We start from the raw sequence: 24,234 nt of genomic DNA, 5'->3' as shown, positions 1-24,234 counted from the left end.
TGAATGCTCTGATTTATGAAGGCCAAAGTACCAAAATCTCTCTATCTAAACCTATCTACCTGTGACACCACTTTCAAGGAATTATGGATCTGTATTCCTAGGTTCCTTTGTTCCATCACACACCTCAGAGCCTCAGAGCCCTATGATTCACATCTCACACTTGCCTGCCATTAAATTCCATCCGCCACTTTTCGACCCATTCTCCTAGCTGATCAAGATCACACTGCAAAGCTTTGATAGCTTTCCTCGCTGTCCACTATGCCCCCAAGTCTTGGTCTCATCCTCAAACTTACTGATCAGACGATGACCCAAATCATAAATGTAGATGATAGCAAACAACAGACTAGCATTAATCACCAATCACAGGTCTCCAGTCAGAGAGACAACTGGCTTCTGCCACTAAGCTATTGTTGAATCCAGTTGGTTTCTGCATCTTGCATACCAAGTGACTTAACCTTCTGGACCAACTTTCCATTCGAAACTTAGTCAAAGGCTTTGCTGAAGTCCATGTAGAATACATCCACTGACATTCCTTCATTGACCTTCCTGGAAACCTCTGGAAAAACTGTAGGATTGATTAGATATGATCTACCACAAAGCCAAGCTGACTTTCCCTAATCAGGCCCTATTTATAGAAATACTTACATGTTCAATCCTTAGAATATCTTCCAGTAACTTTCCCATTATTGGCATCAGGCTCACCGGCCTATCATTTCCCAGCTTATTCTTAAAGCCTTTCTTGATCAACATTAGCTATCCTCCAGTCTCCTGCATCTCATTCATGGCTAAGGACATTATAAATATCTCTGCAGGAGTCTCTGCAGTTTCTGCACTAGCCTCCTACACAGTCCGAAGGAGCTGTGTGGGCCTTGTTGGACTCTAATGCATCTCAAGACAGCGCCTCTTCTTCTGTAAACTGGATATGGTCCATGAGCACACTACTCCTTCGTCTCAGTCCTATAGTCTCTGTGTCTATCTACAGAATAAATATGGATGCAGAAAATTCATTTAAGATCTTCCCCCATATCTTTCAGCTCCATTCATAGATAGCTGTGTTGATCTTCAAGAGGACCAATTTTGTCCTCTTTTGCACTTAATATAACCATAGAAACACTTTCTTTCATTGTGTCTGCCAGAGCAACCTCATGGCCTATCTGATTTCCCTATTAATTGTTATATTGCAATTCTATACTGTTTTATCATGTCCCTCCAAGTACTCCAAAATGTCATCTTTGATAATAGTCTCAAATTCTTCCCAACCATCGACGTCAGGCTAACCAGCCTATAACTTCCGGATGCAGCACCTGATGCACGACTATTGACTTGTAATTATGCTACCTATAGCTTGTTATCAAAGTAGTTGGTGTTAATTAAAAGTGGTAAGTATAATTCTATAGTAGCATCTCACAAACAGCAATCATTAATGGTAGCAGACAAAAGCAATATTATTTACATGTGGAAATAAAGAACATAAAAGTGAAAATAACCCTGTCAAATTGTTAGCAATTTCAATTACCATAAATATAATTTTCAGTAACACCAAATGAATAACTCACGAGCAAGTCTTGATGCACACAAATTAATACTTAATTAAACAGTATTGCATCTCAGTGTTATTGAGACATATTCCATTTAAAAAGTAGCATTATTTTTATTTATATTTGATATAGCAGTCATTTAGAAACACAACATGCCAGTAAAGATATTTAATATACTGTCTCAACTTCTCACTACCCAGCAACATAAAGAGACACTTTCCGTGGCGTTATTTGCTGCTGAAAAACAAACTAACAAAGAAACTGGAGAATGCAATATGCAAAGAACATGGTTTAAATTCTCTTTTATAAAAATACTCCCCAGACACACAATTCTTCCTTCCCTGAATAGCAGCCATGGGTTTCCTGTAGCCCAATATCAAATGAGCAGACTGGTTTTTTTTTCCAAAAAGTGCTAAAACGTCTTACTTTTGTTTTCAATCAATTAAATATGCATCATTCACTTAAGATCAATAATTTTACAAGATTCCAACAATATGGCCATAGTCCTTTTATACAAACTCGTGTTCACCTTCAACAATGCTTGACACAAACTTAAATACACCAGAAACATTTGATCACAACCTATGTCAAGCTGTCAGCATAGTACCGTGACAGTGCAATCTTTAACTCTAATCCCCTCTCATATCAAACTCTTTCAGTAAGAGAAGTAAATTACATTAATGGTTGTTTTCCTACTATTTGGTCTACCATATGAGTGTACGTAGTAAATCACTATATTCAGTTGTATAGCAACTAATGGTCACTGCAAGGTCAATGTTTCACTATTGACTCTAAAAGATTAAATTGGAATTTTTTAACAAAATGGTTTTCCTGAAAAAGACCTGAGAATGGTTTAAAATTTTGAATTTCAAGTCATCAACTCCTTAATTACCATTCAGGAGATCAAATTATTTTATCATGCTGTCAACCAGATTAGTTGACAGCATGGCTCCTTGGGCTCCTCCAAAAGTATCAAGTTAATGAAATAAGCTAAAGAATTTCATTTATATTGAAGAAACTTAATTCTACTAACATTGAAGCCAAGATAAACTTACTTTTTAAAACGAAAGAATAAATACCAACCCTGCTAAGAAAGAGATACAATCAATATTTAACATAGTGGTTTAAATGTCAAATTAGTAAAACAAAGCTGCATTTATAGTAGGTGTCCAACATCCCAGAAATTATCCAACAGGATTCAATAAAACATTTATATTAATCTAAATTATAAAATGTACATTATTAAGACTGTTCAAACATGATCTTACTTTATATTAAGTGATGTTACCTGTTTGCACAGTTGTTGAGTCCCAATTTAAGTCAAATTCAGAAGATTCGCTTTCTTCAACTTGGAAAAAAAAGAGAAAGATATTTGTATTATTATTCACTCTGATTGCTGCAAGATCCAACAGATGAGGCATTAAATTGAGACAAATAATAATGGTTCACTTCTACAGAAATAGAGGCAACTTTCTATCTTACAGCATCCTGCACATGAAAGGAAGCCAACTTCTGTCAAATCCTAAGAACAAAGTTTGTTTTACTGCAGAAGGTATCAAACAAGCTAAGACCAAAAACAATTTTGGCCAGCAGATTTCAAAAATAAGACCATGAAGGTAGGATACCTAATCAAAATGCTGTCCTTGAAAATAAACTATCAACACAAAACCCTCCAAAGCAGACTTTGGAGTTATTGGTCTTTTGAAATTACCTTTATTTTAAATGCAAGGCTTTGATAGTGAGATAGTGCTGCCCTGCTGAAGATTCCATCTTCTGGATGAAGAAGCTCTATCTCCACGCTCAGGTGAACATAAAAGATCCAAAGATACTTTTGGGAAGAACAGGGGATTTCACCCAATTCATTCACCACAAAGGATGTCCAAGTCAACATCACTTAAACAAGTGATCTGAACCTCTCAGCCTTTTTCGTAATCTTAATGTGAGCTACAATTTATATAGTAGAAAAGCAACAATAATTCATAAGACCTCCATTGCTGGTAAAGTATTTTCTAATGCCATGAAAAATGTTATTAATGTGAAAACTAGTTGTATGATGAATGGGGCAGGGAAGGGGTGTGGGACACATTAATACTTGCTGACCAATCTATTAATCTTTGCTATTATCTAGCCAAATTACAAACAATGTCCAAATATGAAAGATAAAAAGGTAAAAATATGAATGTATTAATAAAAATCAATATAGAGAAACTTCTCAAGAACAAAAGGCAAGGGTACTCCAGTTTATAGGGTGATAGAAGAACAAGATTTAATGCTCCATGTGGAATTTTACTACTTCGTATGAATAAGATATTTGAATACCTATTAGTACATCAATGTTATTAAAGTTTTTAATCAGCTAAAGTGATGCTTTACCTATTTCTTCCAGAAACCTGAAGATTGCATAATCAGGAAATAATAGATTTGAAGGCAAAGGAATGATGCCGCAAATTGAAAATAACTAAATTCAAAGGCTTTCTACGTATAAGTCACAAGTTTAAAAAAATGTAAAATACATCAGTGCTCAGAAACAAGCATGGACCTTACCTGACTCAATTAAACACAAAAGTAGCAAATATTTCAAAATGTGAAATCCGATGCATCCTGAATCTAAACTTTTCTAACAAACCAGGAAATAAAATTCATTCACATTTCACAAAGCCTTCTAGGAGCCATTAAAATTTTAATCAACAGCTGGAGACAAAGAAATGGCAGTTTCTCCCTTTGAACAATCAAAGAAATTGTATGCCACCTGCCCCATGTCACTATTCTAGTGTGGTTTTAGTGTAGTCTCCACTCCCACCATTCTGGCATAGCTAATCTGAATCTGAGTCAGATTTATAATTATTACTGACATATGTTGTGAAATTTGTTACTTTGGGGTAGCATTACCATGCAAAACATAAAGTTCAATATAATTTGCTCACACTAGGTTTTCAGTCTCCTGGTCCTCCTCCCTGATGGTACTAATGAGAAAAGCACATGACCTGGCTAGTGAGGGTCCTTGCTGATGGGTGTTGCCTTTTTGAAGTATCACTTCTTGAAGATGCCCTCGACAACCCCCTTGTTCCTGTGCACTGGAGATTGCATACTAGGCAATGGTGCAACAGTCAGAATGCTCTCCATTGTTCATCTGTAGAAATTTCCTCGAGTGTTTGATGATATATTAAATCTCCTCAAGCTCCAAATGATTGAGAATCCTGACATACCTTCTTTGTGGTTAGATCAAATTGTTGGGCCCACGATACTTCCTCTGAGGCATGAATGCCCAGTAACTTTAAGTTGCTCACTTTTACCACCCCTGACCCCTCAATGAGGTCTGGTGCATGCTCCCCAACTTCCCCTTCCTGAAGGCCACAATCATTTCATTAACCTTATTGACAATGAGTGTAAGATTGTTGTGACTCTGCTCAACCAGCTGATCCATCTCACTCCTGAACGTCACCTTGACACTATCTGAGATACTGCCAACAACCATTTCATCAACGAATTAGGGTAGAACAAGTGGGCCAAGCATGCATCCTTGAGGTGCATCTGTGTTGACTGTCAGCGAGGAGTTATTACCAATTCATAGTGATCGTGATCTCTTGATGTGGAAGTCAGGGATTCAGTTGCAAACTGAGATGCAAAGGCCCAGGCTTTGAAGCTTATTGATAAGTACTGATCGGATCATATTTACAAATCAGTTGATAGCCGATGTGGCCCAACTACAAACTTATAAATTTCAAAGTATTTACTCTTCTGGGCTACTCTAGTATTACCATCGCCTGCAATTTCCCCATCAGAGTACATACATCCTGACTTGAAACTATTTTACCCGTCCTTCATCACTCTGGATGTAAATCCTGGAATTCTGCCTCCAACAGCACTGTGGGACAAGCATCTTGGGATGGGCCATAAATACTGGCCTTACCTTGTCAGCAATGTTCAGATCCTAAGAGTGAATTATATCCACATGGTAAATTAAGATCACTAAACCTAACTTACATAAATCATAAAAACATAACCACCAACATTTTAAAGGGGACTGCCATGACTGTGCCTGGTTTAATTTAGTGCAAGCTAAGAGGCAGATTTCCCAACCTGACAGCTGGGACACCACAGATAATCATGCTACCCCGCTGGACTCCAAACAGAATTCACTTGAGCAGTACAGGTCAGCCACAGCCTGTGAGGACTGTGCACAAGATCCATTCATCAACCTGGACCTGAGTAAATTCCAGCATCAGTGCTAGCACTGGATCATCTCATCCATCAAGATAATTAAGATCTTTTCAAGAAATAATACAGACAGAATCCACCGTATATTCCGTAGTAAATACAAGGTAAATGCAAGCAGGCTTTTTCTACTGAGGTTACAAGAGACTAGAGCTTGAGGTCATGGGTTAAGGGTGAAAAGTGAAATGTTTCAGAGGAACATGTGGGAAGAACTTCTTCAGAGTGTGGCAAGAGTGTGGAAGTGTGGCCAGCGGAAGTGGTGAATGTGGGTTTGATTTCACCATTTAAGAGAAACTTGGATACATATATGGATGGATGGGGTTTGGCGGAATATGGTCCCGGTGCAAGCCAATGGGACTAGGCAGATTAATAGTTCAGCATGGACTACATGGGCCAAAGGGCCTGTTTCTGTGTCATAATGATATATGTCTCTAAAGGCTTTGGAATATTCACTGGAAGAATTCCAATAATGATTTTTGATAGTTTATTTTCTTTATCATCATGTAAAAGAAAAGCGCAAGAACATATCACCCAAGGTCGATGCTACTAGCAGTAACCTGGATTTAATTCAGGAAATACCGATGATTTAATTTTTTTCCCCAAAGTAATTTTTATATAACTGTAGGCCTTAAATCTCTTTCTTACATTATCTCTAAATTATTCAGTTGTTAGGACAAATCTGACGAAGTTTTGAATTGACTAGGGACCTAATATTTTCAATACCAAGGACAAACTTATTCAATCTTCTCTGCCCAAAGTTTAACAAAATGATATTTCCTGCAGATGAAAACACTATTGAAATATCAATGAGTATGTACAGGTTTAGACAATAGACAATAGGTGCAGGAGTAGGCCATTTGGCCCTTCTAGCCAGCACCACCATTCACTGTGATCATGGCTGATCATACACAATCAGAAAACCCCGTTCCTGCCCTCTCCCCATATCCCTTGACTCCGCTATCTATAAGAGCTCTATCTAACTCTCTCTTGAATGCATCTAGAGACTTGGCCTCCACTGCCTTCTGGGGCAGAGCATTCCACATATCCACCACTCTCTGGGTGAAAAAGTTTTTCCGCATCTCAGTTCTAAATGGCCTACCCCTTATTCTTAAACTGTGGCCTCTAGTTCTGGACTCACCCATCAGCAGGAACATGCTTCCTGCCTCCAGCGTGTTCAATCCCTTAATAATCATATATGTCTCAATCAGATCCCCTCTCATCCTTCTAAATTCCAGTGTATACAAGCCCAGTCACTCCAATCTTTTTGGAAGTTTGATCACTTTCTTCATTAGTTTCAGAAGTTAAAGGGTTTAGTGCTGCAGAAGTAATGTTAAATGGAAATAATACCACTTTGTGTTCCTATGAACAACTAGTTCAAAATAACTTTGAAGCTTTTTTGAAATATTGCAGATTAGCTCGGTGATCAACCAAGCCTCCAAGTAACTTGGAAGCCCAAGATGAGCATTCATTTACTCAATAAATTCATTGTCAAAGCAAACCAGAGTAAATTAGCAGAACTACACTCATAGTGTGCATATTTATCAGAGGCATTGGCTATGAACGTGTGATCTACTTTACCATTCTTCACAGATTCCCTTACTCTTAATTTTTTCCATTCTTTGGCTACTGCATTAGCAACATCCTCAGATTAAACAGAAGTGTTTTTACCTCCTCTGTTTACTTTTCTCTACCTTTCCTTTTTCATATTAAAACATTGTGAAGGTAATTTCCATCCTAATGATGCATCATGATCTATTAGAATTGTCAGGAATAAAATGAGGGCATCAGTTAGCAGGAACTCTTGTACATAAAGTGTTGTCAGAAACCACTGCCATCAGGAATAGTTACAACAGTCAACAGAGTGTTTTAAAGAAAGAGGAGGCAAATTTTTAAAGGAAATTTAAATACCAACTTCTACTATGCAAGGCTCTAACAGACACAATGGCACCATCCCATTGCTTTCAGAGTGGTATTGACAGGCTATTATGAATTTGTAAAGTTTTCCTGCTTAATCTGACAGCCAATATGATGTAAATCATCTCCATTTACTTAATTATATTACCTATGATTAGCATCCACAGAACTCATGCAGACTGACACCTGGAACTCCGTAAATCTGGACTCTGCCTATATTGCTCACCTCGCGTTTGCAATTTTGGTTATTGCTGCATTAAGCTGTATGATGCTCTTATTCCTCCCACATAAATGGTTAAATCATTATGGCTTAATGTCCATCACTTCAGCTGAATTAAAATGTTGGTCCTTTCAACACTGTAAAAGGAAAGTTTCTGCACATCATGCAAATTCTTTACACCAAAGTAAAACATAGATTTGATTATGCAATTTGCTTAACTTTACTGATCTCTTAAACCTCACATGTCAATATCTCTTATTGCACTGTGTATTTGGAGGTGAAATGATGTGAAAATAATTTAGGAACTATTATTTAAACTACTGTTGTAAACTATTATTAATCCAGTATATGGGGAACTACATTGAACATGTGTAAAAACAGTGTGCTCGTTTCAATAGCAAAACAATTCAATACAGCTCCATCCCTCATTTGCCAAAACTCACAACCTGCCACATCAACAACTATCACTCCTCCTCCCCCCTCGCTTGTAACAATTAGAAAACAAAGGCATTAAACCACCCAATAACTACATCATTTATCTTGTCTGCACTCCAAATACTGGATCAGCTCCTTAAGCTCTCACTATAAAGTTAGAAAATCCACAGTTCCAGTAGGGGGAGCTATAAATGATATAACAACTACATCAAAACTTGAAAAATAGTTAAAATCACAAATTATTTTTGATTACATTTGCTGCCTTACAGCTAAGCTCAAATAATATTTCAGCATCTCCGAAGTTTTGAGTTTTCCTGGTCTAATCCAATAGGACAATAAAATACCTTTGTATGCCTAATCTAAATATATTTGTGCAACTAGGATCTCTTGCAAAGTGACAGCATAAATGTACATAGAGATAGTGTTTCAAGACATTTAACAGAAATCATGTTGTAAAACCAAAATAAAGGTGAGGTTAATTTCTTTTAAGAAATATACATACCAATTGAGAACCCAATTGCCTGATTGAAATGGAACTGTCACATCCAGCTTACTTAAATACACACTGAAAATATAATATTCAGTTATGTTTATTGTCACAAAATGTTTGTTGGGAATACATATTAAATAAGAATTATGCTATTTCATTTAGTTGCACTTTCCAAATTCTGCATCATTACTCTTCAATTGAATTTTTCGTTGCCTGTCAAGGACATTCATTTTACGGCACTGGAAAACATTCTATAACGGAAACCAGCACAATTATGTATAAAATACTGTGCTGAGAGCTTGGAGAATGGCCATCAAGTGAACTTGTTGATCAGAAAATAGACATTCAAGATGTGAAGGAGAGTGCTGAAATGTTCTTTAAATATTCTTCTGGTCTTAAAATCCTTTTGATCCCCATTATTTCCAAATATAGAGATCTACCTAATTGATAAACAGCAAGAATTCTTAAATTCACCACTGTGTTCAGAAACAGACCAATCACAAAATATCGGAGTTACTGGAAATCCTGAATAAAACTGAAAATGTTGGAAATACGACCAGGGTGCAGAGTGCTGGCAGAGCGAAGATAATGTTTGATGATATTTCATCAATCCCTGATGGACGATGACTGAAAATAATTTTTCTCATCTCCAGAGACACTGCCAACATTTTCTGTTTAGTCCCAAGACATGGATCTTGCCAATGGACTCAAGATTCAAAAAGATTCAAGATTCAAAAGAAAAAGCTGGGAAGATTAAGACAGCTAGAAAACAATCTATGGTAAATCCAGCAATGAAAGAGATCTCAGCAAAGGGCAAACTTAATTAACAATAGTAAGACTGGAGCAGTAAGAAAGGAATTAATTGAGTATGTTCTAACATTTATTTTTGTTTCTCATGGAATGACAAAACTGTTTTCTACACACGTTGCAGCTAAAAGTATGCATGTATTTACAATTTGCAATACATTCTTTAATGTTGACTGATTAGGTTCAGTCTAAGTAGTCCAGTATCACATTTTGGCATCATTTGGGCAAAATGACAGAGAAAAACTAACATTAAGTTACTCAGAAACAGGAACAGTAGTCACCCTGTTCAACAATGCATAGTTAAAATCCTTGGCCAATGACTCCAGTTTTCCAGATTTTAGTTGGAGGAAATTTCTGCTTATCATGGACGCCAATTCCCCAAAACCATACAGAATAGCGGAAATCTTCAACTTTCCTCCCCCACCCCACCGTCAACAGCTGTAAACTCAAGATTGACTGAGATTTTCTCAGAATTCATCAATTTCAGTTGGTGATCTACATAAAGAAACAAATCAGAGTACTGTATACATTTTCAAAGAACTTACATCCAATGCATAATTTTAAATCTTAGTCACTGGGGCTAGAAGTCTGCCCTTAGTTCACAAGTCCTGGCCAAAAAGACAAGAAGTCTCACACAGCAATGAAGGTATTCCTAACACAATCCCTGCAGTTGTTTCTTCTGCTTATAGCAATTGGCCATTGGCTACATCACAAGAAAGAAAATAAGTCCTAACAAGAGTTGTCTAGAAAGGAAAGGACATGCAGGAGCAATGGCTAATGTAAAGCAGTACAAAGTAGATAAGAAAATCCTGGAAGTACTTAATACACTAGGCAATATCAGCAGAGAATGAATTGATCAATTATTGTATATTCTAGTTGCACAGTATACACCTGTCTGCTTGTGTATGCAATTATATTTCTCAAAGGGTTTGTAAGATAAATGCACAAAGATCTCTAACAATCCACAGAATAAACTTCTGTACTTCAGCTAAACTTGACTAGCATAGTTTTACAAATTAACAGATTCATAATAAACAGAACAGGAAAAATAACCGAATATTTCATTGGTTCAAGATCTTGAACATATTTTCAATAAAATGCAGCAGAGTTACTGAGATAGATTGAAGCCAAAGTATGCGGTAGCCATCATGTCATTAATGTTACAGAATATATCCTGGCCATGTACAAATCAATTCCATAAGTTGTAGGTCATTGCAGATTCTGCCGTGAAGTTTCAAAGCACTGGAAGCAATGTACCAATAAGCAATAATGTATGCAATGTCCATGTCTTCTACACTGCTCTCAGTCATTAACATCCAAACAGTTGAATGTTACAAAGCTACACAGGTAATCTTAGTGACAGAAAGGAAAGCATTTTCGTTCAATCCTTTATTTTAGTTTCCCTTTCCCTAGCATTGACGAGTGGAGCTTAAAGTTTAGCTAAAGAGTCTCCACTTAATTTTAATTAATGCTGTCCAAATTTGCATGGTGATCTACTTCCAAAGGTACAGGGCAAAGCAAATACAATGAGGATGAAAGCCATGATTGCTTTCAATGTCTGCTGACATCAAATACTTGACAATCAAATCATGAAATCTAATTCGCTTTTGAACCATTTGGCACATAACAGGGATGGCGTCCTGCAGTATATAAATGAATAACTTCAAATAACTGAAATTTGTGAGGCACAATTCAGGGACTGTATCTGTAATCTTTACCCAACCTTTTCAAATGTAGATGCCATGCTTACAGAAATCCCATACTGAAAGCAAAGAAACTCAACCCCAATGGATATTCATGTCAATCTAAGTAACATACTGTAATACTGTTGTAGTCATTTCCAACGTACTGAAGGCTGAAAGTTTGGGTCTCAGAAATTTTCTTGAAACCTTCGATATCCTTCTGCAACACTGGCAGAGATTCTTCGTGCAGCTTAATACGAATTTCATGGTCATTCACAGTCTGCTGTATACTTCCAAGTTTCCAATTAAGTGTTTTCAGTTCAGATTTAACCAGGTCGAAGGAATTCTGTAACGTCAAACTTGGATTCCTAGTCATCCAGTTTATCCAATTTTTTGAGTCTCTCTGACATTTGTTGAAACATTTCAGTCAAAGTCTCTAAAGTAGCCTCTTTTTTAGAGTGTTTTCTACTCATGGTGCTCTCACCGAGATAGGTTTAAACAGCAAAGTAAGCGAATAATTTCGGAGCACATAACTTCAAATAACTGAAATTTGTGAGGCACAATTCAGGGACTGTGACTGTAATCTTTACCCAACCTTTTCAAATGTAGATGCCATGCTTACAGAAATCCCACGCTGAAAGCAACCAAACTCAACCCCAATGGATATTCTAAGTAACATACTGTAATACTGTTGTAATCATTTCCAACATACTGAAGGCTGGAAGTTTGGGTCTCTAATCAACAAATTATTATTAAACATGACTGAATTAGAACCACATGGGATCCAGAAGTTCCGTATAACGATCTTTTTGATTCAGATTAACTATGTATTAATCATGCTACAGCAGTGGTTTGCAAATGAGCATCCTAACGACCAGGTAATTAGTTTCTTAACTGCAATATTAAAAATCTGGAAACTAATGCAGACATTTTAATTCTTCAGTGTTAAACCCCAAATCAAAATCACCAAAACAGCACAGAATCAAAAACAGAAATATGACTGCAATTTGGTATTGGCCATTAGGTCATTCCCAACCAATTCTTTTTCCAAAATATTTGGAAGTTCACCAGCTGTCATAACAAGACAAACTAAGTATAGAGAAACAAGATAATGCTATCTTCTTGGATCTTCCATCTTAATGGAAGCAAAATAAACTACGTGGTTAACCAAATGGGATCATGATCTGTTTGGTCTATAAATGATTCCAACCAGGTGATTAAAATGTATTTATTTATATTTTCTTTGTAATTGATGCCTGCACTGCATGTTTTTACAGTATATACCTAATCCAGTTACAAAAGACACAAAGCATCCTGACTCCAGCAGTAAAACAGAGACAAGAAATTCTGCAGATGTTGGAAATCTGAAGCAAGACATATAAAATACTGGAGGACTTCAGCAAGTCAGGTGCATCTATGGAGGGAAATGAACAATCAACGTTTCAGGCCATGACTGATGAAGGGTCTTGGCTTGAAAAATCAACCGTTCCATTTCACTTTATAGATACTTCCTGACCTGCTAAGAACCCCCAGCATTTTGTGTGGCTGAATCCACCAGTGAAGCAATAGCAGGAACAAAGCCTAGAAAGGTGCGCTGTGCAAGCCCTGCCACAGAAACTCCTTTGAATGCTTTGACAACCAACAAAGCTTTGCATTAAATTGCACTCTGTCAAAGCTTAAAAATTAAAGCTCTTTCAGAAAAAAAGAAAATGAGCTTAAACACCACAATTAAACATCTTAAAATAAATAACTGAAAAGAAACTTGTTTTGCCCTTTTCTTTCTGCTCCACAACAATTCATTCCCCAAAATTAAAGTTATGATCTAAGATGAATTATCTGGCTGGGAATTTTAACAAAACTCATCTCTGCCTCTGCCTTTTATGATAAAAGTATATTGAGATACAATACCTTGCAATGGTTAATAAGAGTGAGAGTCCAATGTTTCATTAACTACACATGGAAGCCCTGAACCCAGTGCTAATAGACAAGCAAATAGCAATGGTGTTATTCAATAGCTTTTATCAGCAATATCCACATCACTATGTTTTGTAGTAATTCAGATTTTATATATTGTGACACGTCAGCAGCATTAGATCTTACCAAGTTGTACTGCTAATCCTGCACCCAGACCTCAAAATACATATGTCACACATGAAACAACTTTGAAATCCAGCATTTATTATGCTCCAAGATGTCTCCAAATGCACAAGGATTTCTGCAACCTCAGTTATTATCAAGTTAAAAACAATCATTTCTTCTCTGAAATAAACTATGCATTATTAACTTCAAAGTACATTTATTATCAAGGTTATACACCTTGAGATTTGCCTCCTAACAGGCAGCTACGAAACAAATGAACCTAGATTTTTAAAAAAAAGACCTGTGCAGAGAGAAAATAAAAAATATCATGCCCATGAAAAAGAGGACCCGTAAGAAAAGACTGTCGAACACCCAATATATGCAGGGGAAGAAAAACACATCATGCAAACAATAACTGCAAGCAAATAGCATTTAGAACTGTTCAGTGCAGAGCCAAGTTCTGAGGCAGCTATCTGAACCAACCCATCCCTCGTCCCTGACCTTTCAATCTGGCCCAGCGCCTAAACTGACGTCCAAACGTCTGGTTCAATTGCCTCAATATGCTTCAAGGCCATGACTATTTAATTACTTAAATTAAGAAAAGCTGACCATTTCCACACCAAAGAGTACTACTGTTTCTGCTTCTGAGACTTCTTTTTCTCATAGATGAAGCTAAATGGCTCTACACTTTCAATAAAGAAATAAATCAAAAGCAGGTTTAATATCACTTGCAACTGTCTTGAAATTTGTTGTTTTGCAGCAGCAATGCATCATAATGCGTAATAAAAAGTATAAATTACAATAACATTTTCAAAATTAAATAATGCAAACAGAGAACAAAAAACGCAAAAGTGTAATGGGTTCATTGCACGTTTGTGCCTACGTATTTATTATGATATTTGGATAGCAAATTAATTTCAGTGGACTGAGACTGAGTTGCTGTGTAAAAACAATTTCAGCAATCAAAGGAAGATGGCTTAACTGTGCAAGAACTGATTAGCTAGTTAAAACATTTGGAGAAGAATCCACTGTTACCACCCACAGCGTTACAAATTATTTTGCTGTTCAACTAAATACAATATAGTTACAAGAACTGCCTCCATCATATTGGGTATTACCTTAATAAAATCATAGTTGTCCTCATTTGTCAGCAGAAACATAGAAAATAGGTGCAGGAGTAGGCCATTCGGCCCTTCGAGTCTGCACCGCCATTCAGTATGATCATGGCTGATCATCCAACACAAAACCCTGTACCTGCTTTCTCTCCATACCCCCTGATCACTTTAGCCACAAGGGCCATATCTAACTTTCTCTTAAATATAGCCAATGAACTGGCCTCAACTGTTTCCTGTGGCTGAGAATTCCACAGATTCACCACTCTCTGTGTGAAGAAGTTTTTCCTCATCTCGGTCCTAAAAGGCTTCCCCTTTATCCTTAAACTGTGACCCCTTGTTCTGGACTTCCCCAACATTGGAAACAATCTTCCTACATCTAGCCTGTCCAATCCCTTCAGAATTTTATACATTAGTATTTTAGTATTTAAAGTGTTGGTGAAAATTCTGGATATTAGTTCATGAAACAGTCCCAGATTTGGTATCAGCAGGGTTTTGGCTGCAGAAAATCAATTCTCAACCCAACTGGAGAGGCTTGTTAGTTTTAAACTTATTCCTTTTATTATAAAGTGAATTAAGAATATTAATTAATTCATGTATAATGGATTTAATTTATAATAAAACACTAATGACAACATGCTAACAATTTCAGTCATCTCACAAAATACTAAAAAATCCACAGCAAAGTTAACCATTTAATCCCCAAATAAGTTCAGACACTGCTTACATTAATAAATGGCCGGCTTCAATAAATTGTTTGATATCATTACTTTAAAAATAAGGAAAATGTTTCATGCAACATTTCAGAATTAAGTTCCAATTTAATTCCTCGTGGAATCCGACCCATCAAAGAATTCATCATCAGATGCAAGTAATCCAGATCTTTGCAGAAAGCCACACAACTGACCACAGAATCCGAAGACAAAAACATTGGCATTACCTTTGGTCCTAAATCCAAACAATAGTCACCAAACCAGCAAAAATACTTAACTGCTGATTGTACAAAATTCTAAATGAATGAAATTTTTGACAAATGGACATAATTTATGAAAAATTTGAAAAGTACATCAACTGACAGATATTAGCCATATAATCTTATGAAATTTATTGCACTACTTCAATGAATTTATGCAAAACAAATACAATTGTTTATGATAATAATTTTTACTTTGTAATACAATAATTTCCACGTGGTTATTAAAGGAAAAATCCTTAGCAAAGCAGCTTGCCAACTTTATTATACAAATAATGGCTAACGGTAAAGGTTTTGAACCTTTGGCATAACATGACCTTCGATACTTTGTATTCTTTTGTACCATCTTTAACCTATTTTATTCTGTTGTTAGTATCTATAGAACATTCTGATAATTCAGAAGGATAAATACAGGGTGAAAACAGGATATTCAAATTTGATACATAAAATGCGTTCAGAATGTTGCCAAGCAAATGGTTGTTAGTCAACCACAAGGTATTATAATTTCTACAAAAGAAAAACTAATTGGAAGGTGGAAAAACTTTTAGGAAAAATATGCAAGATACAGTAAGTTGAAATTACTTTTCTAAAACGATTTATAACCAAATCATAGAAATGAGTTGAACAAATACGTAGGGTTTTGCATAATTTCCTTCATAACATTCTAGGTGTAAACAAGATCAAGACAGTGATATAGTCACTTAACACAGCTACATTAATATATACAGTAATTCTAAAAATTACAAGACATGAAGCTCCTTAGCTCAAGATTGATGTCAAAACTATTAGAAAATCAATGCAAGCCATAACCTTTAGACTGCTGACAATCTATAAACGTATTTGAATGACTTACTTCAGATCCCTTGCTAATAGTCTAAAGGTCAATACATTTTATCTTTCTTATACCATAACACAAAAAGGTGAAGTACCTTCCTTAAAATTTTAATGTATGTAGCATTGTTTTCAATAATACATTTCTAATTACCTATAAAAGAAATTGATAACATTACCCTTAATTAAAATCCACTTGCAAGAATCTCCAATGACATGGTAATCATTCACACCATCTATTGGAAAGGGATGTAAATATTCCTACAAACTGGAGGTTAGCCTTGAAAGTAGCTGCACAAGTTGATAGGGTGGTAAAGGCAGCATACAGCATGCATCCATTTATTAGTCAAAGCATTGGGTTAAGAATCGGGAAGTTATGGTAAGGATGCCGCTGGAATATCGAACTCAAATCCAGCAGTCCCATTATACGAAGAACGATGAGGTTTTGGAGAGGATGCAGAAGAGGTTCACCACAATGCTGCCTCGATTAGGGTCCATGAGCTATGAGAAGCTGTACAAACTTAGATTTATTTTCTCTGAAGCAGTGGTAGCTGAGGGGAGACCCATTAGAAGTTTACAGGATTATGATCAGCGTAGTCAATATAGACAGCCAGCATCTTTTTCCCTGGGTCAAAATGTCTAATTCTAGATGGCATGCACTTCAGGTGAGATGGGCAAGTTCAAAGGAGATGTACAGAGCAAGTTGCTTTCTTCAAAACACCAGCAATGATGGGTGTCTAGAATGTACTGCCAGGGGTAGTAGTAGAGTCAAATATAACAAAGGTATTTAAAAGCATCTTTGACAGACACACGAATAACAGAGAATGAATGGATATAGACTTGTGTAGGCAAAAGAGACTGGATTAGTTAAGCTTTTAATCACTAGTTCAACATAATAGGTGAAAGGCCTGTTCTTGTGTTGTACTATGTTACACTTATCCAAGGAGCAAAACAGCAGCGTCCGAGACCAAAGTTCTTGCAAAGACTTACATCTTTCCACTAGTCCTGCACCCACATTGCAACTTTGAGATGAAGATTATTTAACCAACAGCAGCACAGTGAGAAAAGCCTCAAACACAGTATCATTGGCCTCGGTTCAATCCTGACCTTGGGTATCGTCTGCATGTTCTCTGAGACTACATGGTATACTCCGTGTGCTCTGGTTTCCTCCACACATCTCAAGGAGGTGTAGGTTCGGAAGTCAATTGCTGTAAATTGCCCCGAGTATGTAGGTGAGTGATAGAATCTGTAGAGAGCTGATGGGAATGGAGAATGAAAACAGGTTTCATGTAGAATGAGTGTAAATGAGTAATTGACAGTCAGTGCAGAGTCATTGCACTGAAGGGCACCTCTAAGAGAATGGCATTATGAATACAGAAGATTAAGTTCTCTCAAAAAGAAAGGACACAGCAAAATAGAAACAAAGAGGTATATTTCACAAAGTTGGAGAGGAATTAACTGACTACCGTTTCAGAAGAAGAGAGAGATACAAAACAGACACAGGCCCATTGGTCCATCAAATTCATGCTGATCATCAAGCATCCATTTTCACACAAATCCTGTCCAACTCATTTTCTTCTTCCTGCACTCCCATCACCCCCATCTACAATTTTACCACTAATCTATTCATCTGGGGCAATTTTCCTACAAGTGACTTCTAATTTATTTTTTATAAACTTTAATTTCTATAAACTTTCCCAATTTAGAAAAGTAATCTTAATTTTACTTCATATGCACAACAGGTAATCCAACATCCTGAAAACCCAACAACTAGCATGTTCAAGCCAACATGGAGCTCTGCCAATCTACCTCTGAACTGATGAAACAGCAAATCTTCACAAAAGCACCTAATCTGAGGACTTGCACACGGCTGCACAAACTCCCAGTGTTTGCCAAAGAGTGTTTACACATTGGAACAAATAGTGTGAGCTCCAGTCTTTCCAACAGGCCCCCTTCTGCTGCAAGGCATTCCAAAAAAAATCCAGAAGTGACTGAACCAATCAGTTCCTGCATCCAACATTAGGATCCAAGAAAGGTATCACATTGATGTTTAATTCCCATTAGGCTTTTCAACGATTATGTCTATTCTGGTACATCATAATAAAGAACAATATGAAAGAGATGCCCTCCAGCCACCAACACTAAATACACAGGGAAATATTAGGTCACTGGTGATATTTTCTTCACATGTTTTGTTCCACCAAAGACAAGTAGTCCAATGTGCAGGAGGGAAACAGAGCTAGTGGCTCATACTTTACTATGTCTTAACATAAGAACAAAAGAAAAATTTCTCTCCAAGTGCTTTATCTTAGAATTGTCACCTCCTGAAAGGGTTCCATTTCAAATGCAAGATCAATTTTATCATTAGGAAAGTATGGCAGCTCTTTTAGAAAAGGTCATAGTAAAGCATCATAAACTCACTCAAACATGGCTCACTCCATGCTGTTCTGAAAATGAACACTGTAATAGTTTAACTGCAATAATTCCACAGTAAAGCCATGCCTTTGAATTTGGAAATAAAAATTGCTTAAAAAGTTTACCTTATTTTATATAAAGATCTTGCACAGAGTAGGGTAAAACTCAAAAAGATTTTTAAGGCTTCCCCGGAGTATTTATTTGATTTGGTTCCTTCACACTTCAAAGCACAGTAACTTCTTACAGTCAGTCTCTAAAGATTTATCAGCCTTCATTGTTTATCCGAAAACATTTATTTAAACAAACAGACATACATTGAAAAAAAATCATAATTAATCATATTTAAAACTAGATAGTTATGCTTTAATCTCATAAATCCAATTAACTAAGAGACTTGAAAGTATACATGAACTGGTATAATGAATGTGTGCTCTATTTCAAAGTAGGCTTCACTCATTTCACAGAAGTCTATTCAGTGTCAGCACTAAAGGGATGAAGGAGAAAGCAACAAGCTGGCTGGTATCCAATCTATGAATGAGATTCATCTGCTTGCAACTCTGTCAATATCAGGAATTTCTGAAAGCCATACCCCATTCAAGAACTCACACAGAGATACTAGCTCTTCACACTGGCTAAGATATTGCTTGGATTCTGAAATTAAGGTAACATTCTCTGGTAGAAAGATCAGGCAATTGATAGAAGATTTTCAACCTGAGACAAGCTGCAAAAATGAAAGGACCACTGGCACTTGGAGTAGCTATGAAAAAAATAAACAGTATGTCAGACATTCCGTCATAGATACCCACACTTCCCAGAAGGTCTGTCATGAGTCTGTTTATTTAGGAGTACAAATTGTATTCAAAAGGTGGGCAAAAAATGTTTAATCTATTCGTTCTCATTGTTTAGTGTTCTCCCCTGAATAAGTGTGGTGATAAAAGAACAGAAACAAGTTCAGGGTCATAGTAAGCATGCTATGATAGATGCTGGAAATTTGGAATACAAACTTTAACTGTTGGAGTTACGAAATGGGTAAGGCAACATCTCTGATAAAAGAGAAACAATTACTGTATCAGGTCAACAACTCTACATCAAAACTTGACTTGTTAAAATGCAGAGAAGGAAGAGGGAAGGAGAGAAAAGGGACGGTCTGTGATAGAGAGGAAGGGCAAGTGCAATTAAATTACAAGAATGTTTATGCAAGATAAAAAGTCATGGTAATATGTAATGAAAGTCAAACTGATTGAGGGATAAATGCAGAATAATTATTTTAAATTACCAGAGGAACGCAAAGTGAACTTGGAAATCTGAAATAAAAATGCAAGAAATGTTGGCCATCCAAAGTTGCTGAATCACTAACAGCATCTTGAGTCCTGATGAAGGGTCTCGCCCCGAAACATCGACAGTGCTTCTCCCTATAGATGCTGCCTGACCTGCTGCGTTCCACCAGCATTTTGTGTGTGTTGTTCTTGAGGAGTTACAATGTTTATGCAAAAAATAATTATTTTACACTCCATTGTACTGACTAATATGGACAACAATGTCACCTTTGTCATAATGACAACCATAAAATCAGGGGCTTAAATTTTTGGCTTATCATCATCAATTCTAGAACAGTACAGCACAAAATGGACTCTTCAGCCCACAATGGTGAGTTGACCTATATAAACTTACTCCATGATCAATTTAATCCATCCCTCCAACACAGCCCATTACCCCCCCCCCCCCATTTCTTACATCCATGTGTCAATCTAGGAGTTTCTTTAATGTCCCTATTGTATCAGCCTCCAGCACCATCCCTGGCAGTGCATTCCAAGCAGTATTTTCTGCATAAAAAACCTACCTCTGGCATCTCCACCACTTTACTTAAATGGGTGTCATCTGGTTTTGGCCATTGCTGCCCTGGGAAACAGTGCAGGCTGGCTGTCCCATTCTATCACACATCTATCAAGTTGTCTCTCATCCTCCTATGCTCTAAAGAGAAAAGCATTAACCTCATTCAACTTTCCTTCGTAAGACTTGTTCACTAATCTCCTCTGTATCCTCTCTGAAACTTACATATCCTTCCTAAACTGTGGCAACCAGAACTGAACAAATGCTCCAAGATTAAACAATTTTACAGAACTGCAACATAATTTTCCATCTCTTGAAGTCAATCCCGATTAATGAAAGCCAACACGCAATACGCCTTCTTAACCAAACTAACAACTTGTGCAACAACTTTGAGATATCTATGGACTTCGACCCCAAAATCCCTCTGTTCCTCCACACTACTAAGAATCCTGTCATTAGCCTTGAACTCTGCCTTCCTGTTTGATCTTCCTAAGTTTATCACTTGAAACTTTTCCAGATTAAACTCAATCTACCACTTCGTAGCCCAGCTCTGCATCCTGTCCACATTTCATTATAATCTATGGCAACCTTCTACACTATACACAACACCACCAACTTTCATGTCATCTGCAGATTTATTAACCTATCCTACTTTCTCATCAAAGTCATCAAAAAAAGAAACAAAGAGCAGAGGTCTCAGAACAGATCCTTGCAGACCACTGCTTATCACCAATCTACAGGCAGAATATGCTCCACCTCCATCTACTTCTGTGGGCGATCCAGTTTTATGTCACTCTTCTGCAAATCCCACCACAATTCTCTTCTAAATAAATTGTCCAGTCTGCATTAAAATCATTTAAGGGCAAGATATCAAACAATCTCATAGAAATCCCAAATCCCAACCAGAAAAATAAGATAAACCTTAAGAAAAAAACATTCATATACTTGACCCATATAAATCAAATACTGAACTGCCATGATGTTTTAGATTTACAAAAGACTAATTGCACCATGGACTTCATTACATCAACTGTGTTAGGTAGTTGTTGGCATTCTATCTTAGGTCAAAATAGCACATACTTTGCCTGCTGCATCTCACCTTCAAGCCATTCCATTAGAGAGCAGTAACCTCATGACATGCCACTGAAAGCGAGAAGCTGTTATGGTCTCGAAACCTACTACAACCATCACTTTCTATCAGGCTGCTAATTCAGTAGTCAGCATTACATTGCAGTATTGGTGTGCATCTTACAACCCACAGAATGAACTTACTGATTTAACTCTCTGCAACATTCATATACTGTATATTATAGTCATCCTCACGGAGAAAATAGCCTCTTGTACTCCATCCAGCAAGATGCAGAAATGAATATCCAACTTCCTCAGAGAATGCAAACATCTGGTCATGAAAAATAGATGTTTCAAAACAATAACATGCTGGATCATGTCACTCTAATTCACAACACTCTGATTCTATAGGGTTGGTTTTCCATATGCATATTCCCAACACAGGGTTTTACCTACCGGGATCACATTGTGAAATCACAATGGCAGTCCCTACAGTATGTGCTGCAAGCAGGAATAATTCCATGACAAAAGTCACACAATGTTGGAAAATCAAGCCTTTGACTGAGAGCAAAAACATACACAAATAGAATCCTTACAATTAGTTTGAACTGCTTTACCGAGTATAGTACATGCACATGAAGCATAGCTGGCTTATAGTAAACATACCACGTTCCTAGAATTCAATAAAAAAGATTGTTCCCTTCATCTTTGTTTTCATGAAACACTGATCTTAGTAACCACAACACAATAACATAAAGCAGAATAATATTCACACTTCATCATATTTCAGCTCACTAATTTAAAATGCTAGATAATGGTTTTCTTATGGTGAGAGAAAGTTTATATTGACTTAAGTAAGACAGAAGGGATGCCTATTTTCCTGCATGGCCATTCTACAAATAGGTTACACCAGTATGATGCTCAAAGATTTTTTTAATTAGATGATATCTCCAACACTATTTTAATAAGTAAAACATTTTCAAAAACAGTATATATCATGAGTAAAGTGAAAAAAGAGCCAACAATAACAAACCTCACATCTAAAACAGAAGAGTGGGAGAAGTGGAAGCAAAGTTCAAAGTCCATGGTAAATTTATTATCAAAGTACATTTATGTTATGATATACTACCCTGAGAAAGAATAGAATTAATGAAAAACTATACATAAACAAAGACTGACTAACAATCAATATGCAAAGTAGACAAACTGCAAAATAAAAACAAAACAGAGAACATGAGTATTAAGTCCTCATAACTGAGTCTACAGGTCTTAGAATCAGTTCAGAGTTGTTGTGTGTGAAGTTATTCACACCAGTTCAGAAACCTGATGGTTATAAGATAATAACTATTCCTGAAGCTAATGGTCTGGGACTTACAGCTTCTGTACCTCTTGGCCAACGGTAATAACGATAGCAGAGGTTGGTCTGGGTGGTGGGGATCTTTGATGAAGGAGGGTTGTTTCTTGCGGCAGCGCTCCACGTAAATATGCTCAATGGTAAGGAGAGCTTTCGACTGGGCTGTATCCATCTGTTCCTGAACATTGGCATTTCCATACCAGACCATGATGCAACCAGTTAGGATATTCTCCATTGTGCATCAATAGGTTTTAGAGTTTTTAGTAACATGCTGAATCTACACAAACATTAACAGGACAAAACAAAACAAAAATAAATTTAAAATGGGACTAAAACCAAAATGACTGGAAATAATGCAATTCAGAGAACAACTATGGAAATAGTCAATGAAAGCAATAAAGTTACAAACTGAAAAAGTAAGTCAAAGAAAGTGGTAAAAATAGGTCAGCACCCTGGTAACAGCTATCCTAACTGGAACAAGGTTGCAAGCTTCAAAACAACACTAGTTCCTAAGAGGAACCCTTTATCACAAGCCAGACTAAAATATTAGCGGCAATCAAGATCTGAACTTGCTGAAGACGTGATCCTGCCAGATGTTGCACAGTACTCAGATGAAAGACAATAAACTTGCTTGGTATTGGAAAATACATCTCAAACACAAAAGGGTCAAATTTGAAATACAAATGGAAAAGTAGTGACAGACCTGAGAAAATCATCACAAAATAAAAATCCAGCCAGAACCTGATTTTCCTTGGAAAAAAAATGTATTGCACAGTTTATTCATATTAAATAAGTACTTATCATCTCATTTAAGTGTTCCGGCATTCTCTAATGACATGAAAGAAAGTAAATGAAGAAGAAACAAATCTGCGAGGTATACTTGGTAAAAAGCCAGTTTCAAAATACCATGGCAACATGAAGTTAGTATTTTCATGCAACAAGAATTTCTTGCATTTGATATTACTTTTATTTGCAGTTTTGGAATCTGCATGTGTAATTTCCGATTTTGCCAATGATTCTGATATTTCTACATTATCGCCTTTGCTTTCCTTGTGCAGCATCTGGCAACTCAGTTTGAATACAACAAAATTAACAGAAAACAAATGTAAAGAGTTAAAGAGCCAAATGTAATCTTTAATCTTTCATTGCTGCTGCAGTTACAGGTTCCCACCTGCTTCAAAAGGGCATCAATCGTACTTGTGCTGAAGAAGAGCAGGGTGAACTGCCTCAGTGACTTTTGCCCAGTAGTCCTCACATCCACTGTGATAAAG

The 24,234-nt window shown here is 36.7% G+C and overlaps 1 protein-coding gene across 5 annotated transcripts in view; it reads right to left on the bottom strand.

Moving 5' to 3' along the window:
* Window positions 1-24,234, bottom strand: part of znf423 (zinc finger protein 423) — a 392,953-nt gene that overhangs the window by 330,804 nt on the left and 37,915 nt on the right. For all 5 annotated transcript variants that reach the window (XM_059992897.1, XM_059992895.1, XM_059992896.1 and 2 more), the window contains exon 2: window positions 2,827-2,886. In XM_059992897.1, the coding sequence (XP_059848880.1) occupies window positions 2,827-2,886 (60 nt within the window). The remainder of the gene's footprint in view (window positions 1-2,826; window positions 2,887-24,234) is intronic.

Source organism: Hypanus sabinus, chromosome 17, assembly GCF_030144855.1.
Source record: "Hypanus sabinus isolate sHypSab1 chromosome 17, sHypSab1.hap1, whole genome shotgun sequence".
Taxonomy (NCBI): Eukaryota; Metazoa; Chordata; class Chondrichthyes; order Myliobatiformes; family Dasyatidae; genus Hypanus; species Hypanus sabinus.
This window is presented reverse-complemented; position numbering and strand designations above follow the sequence as displayed.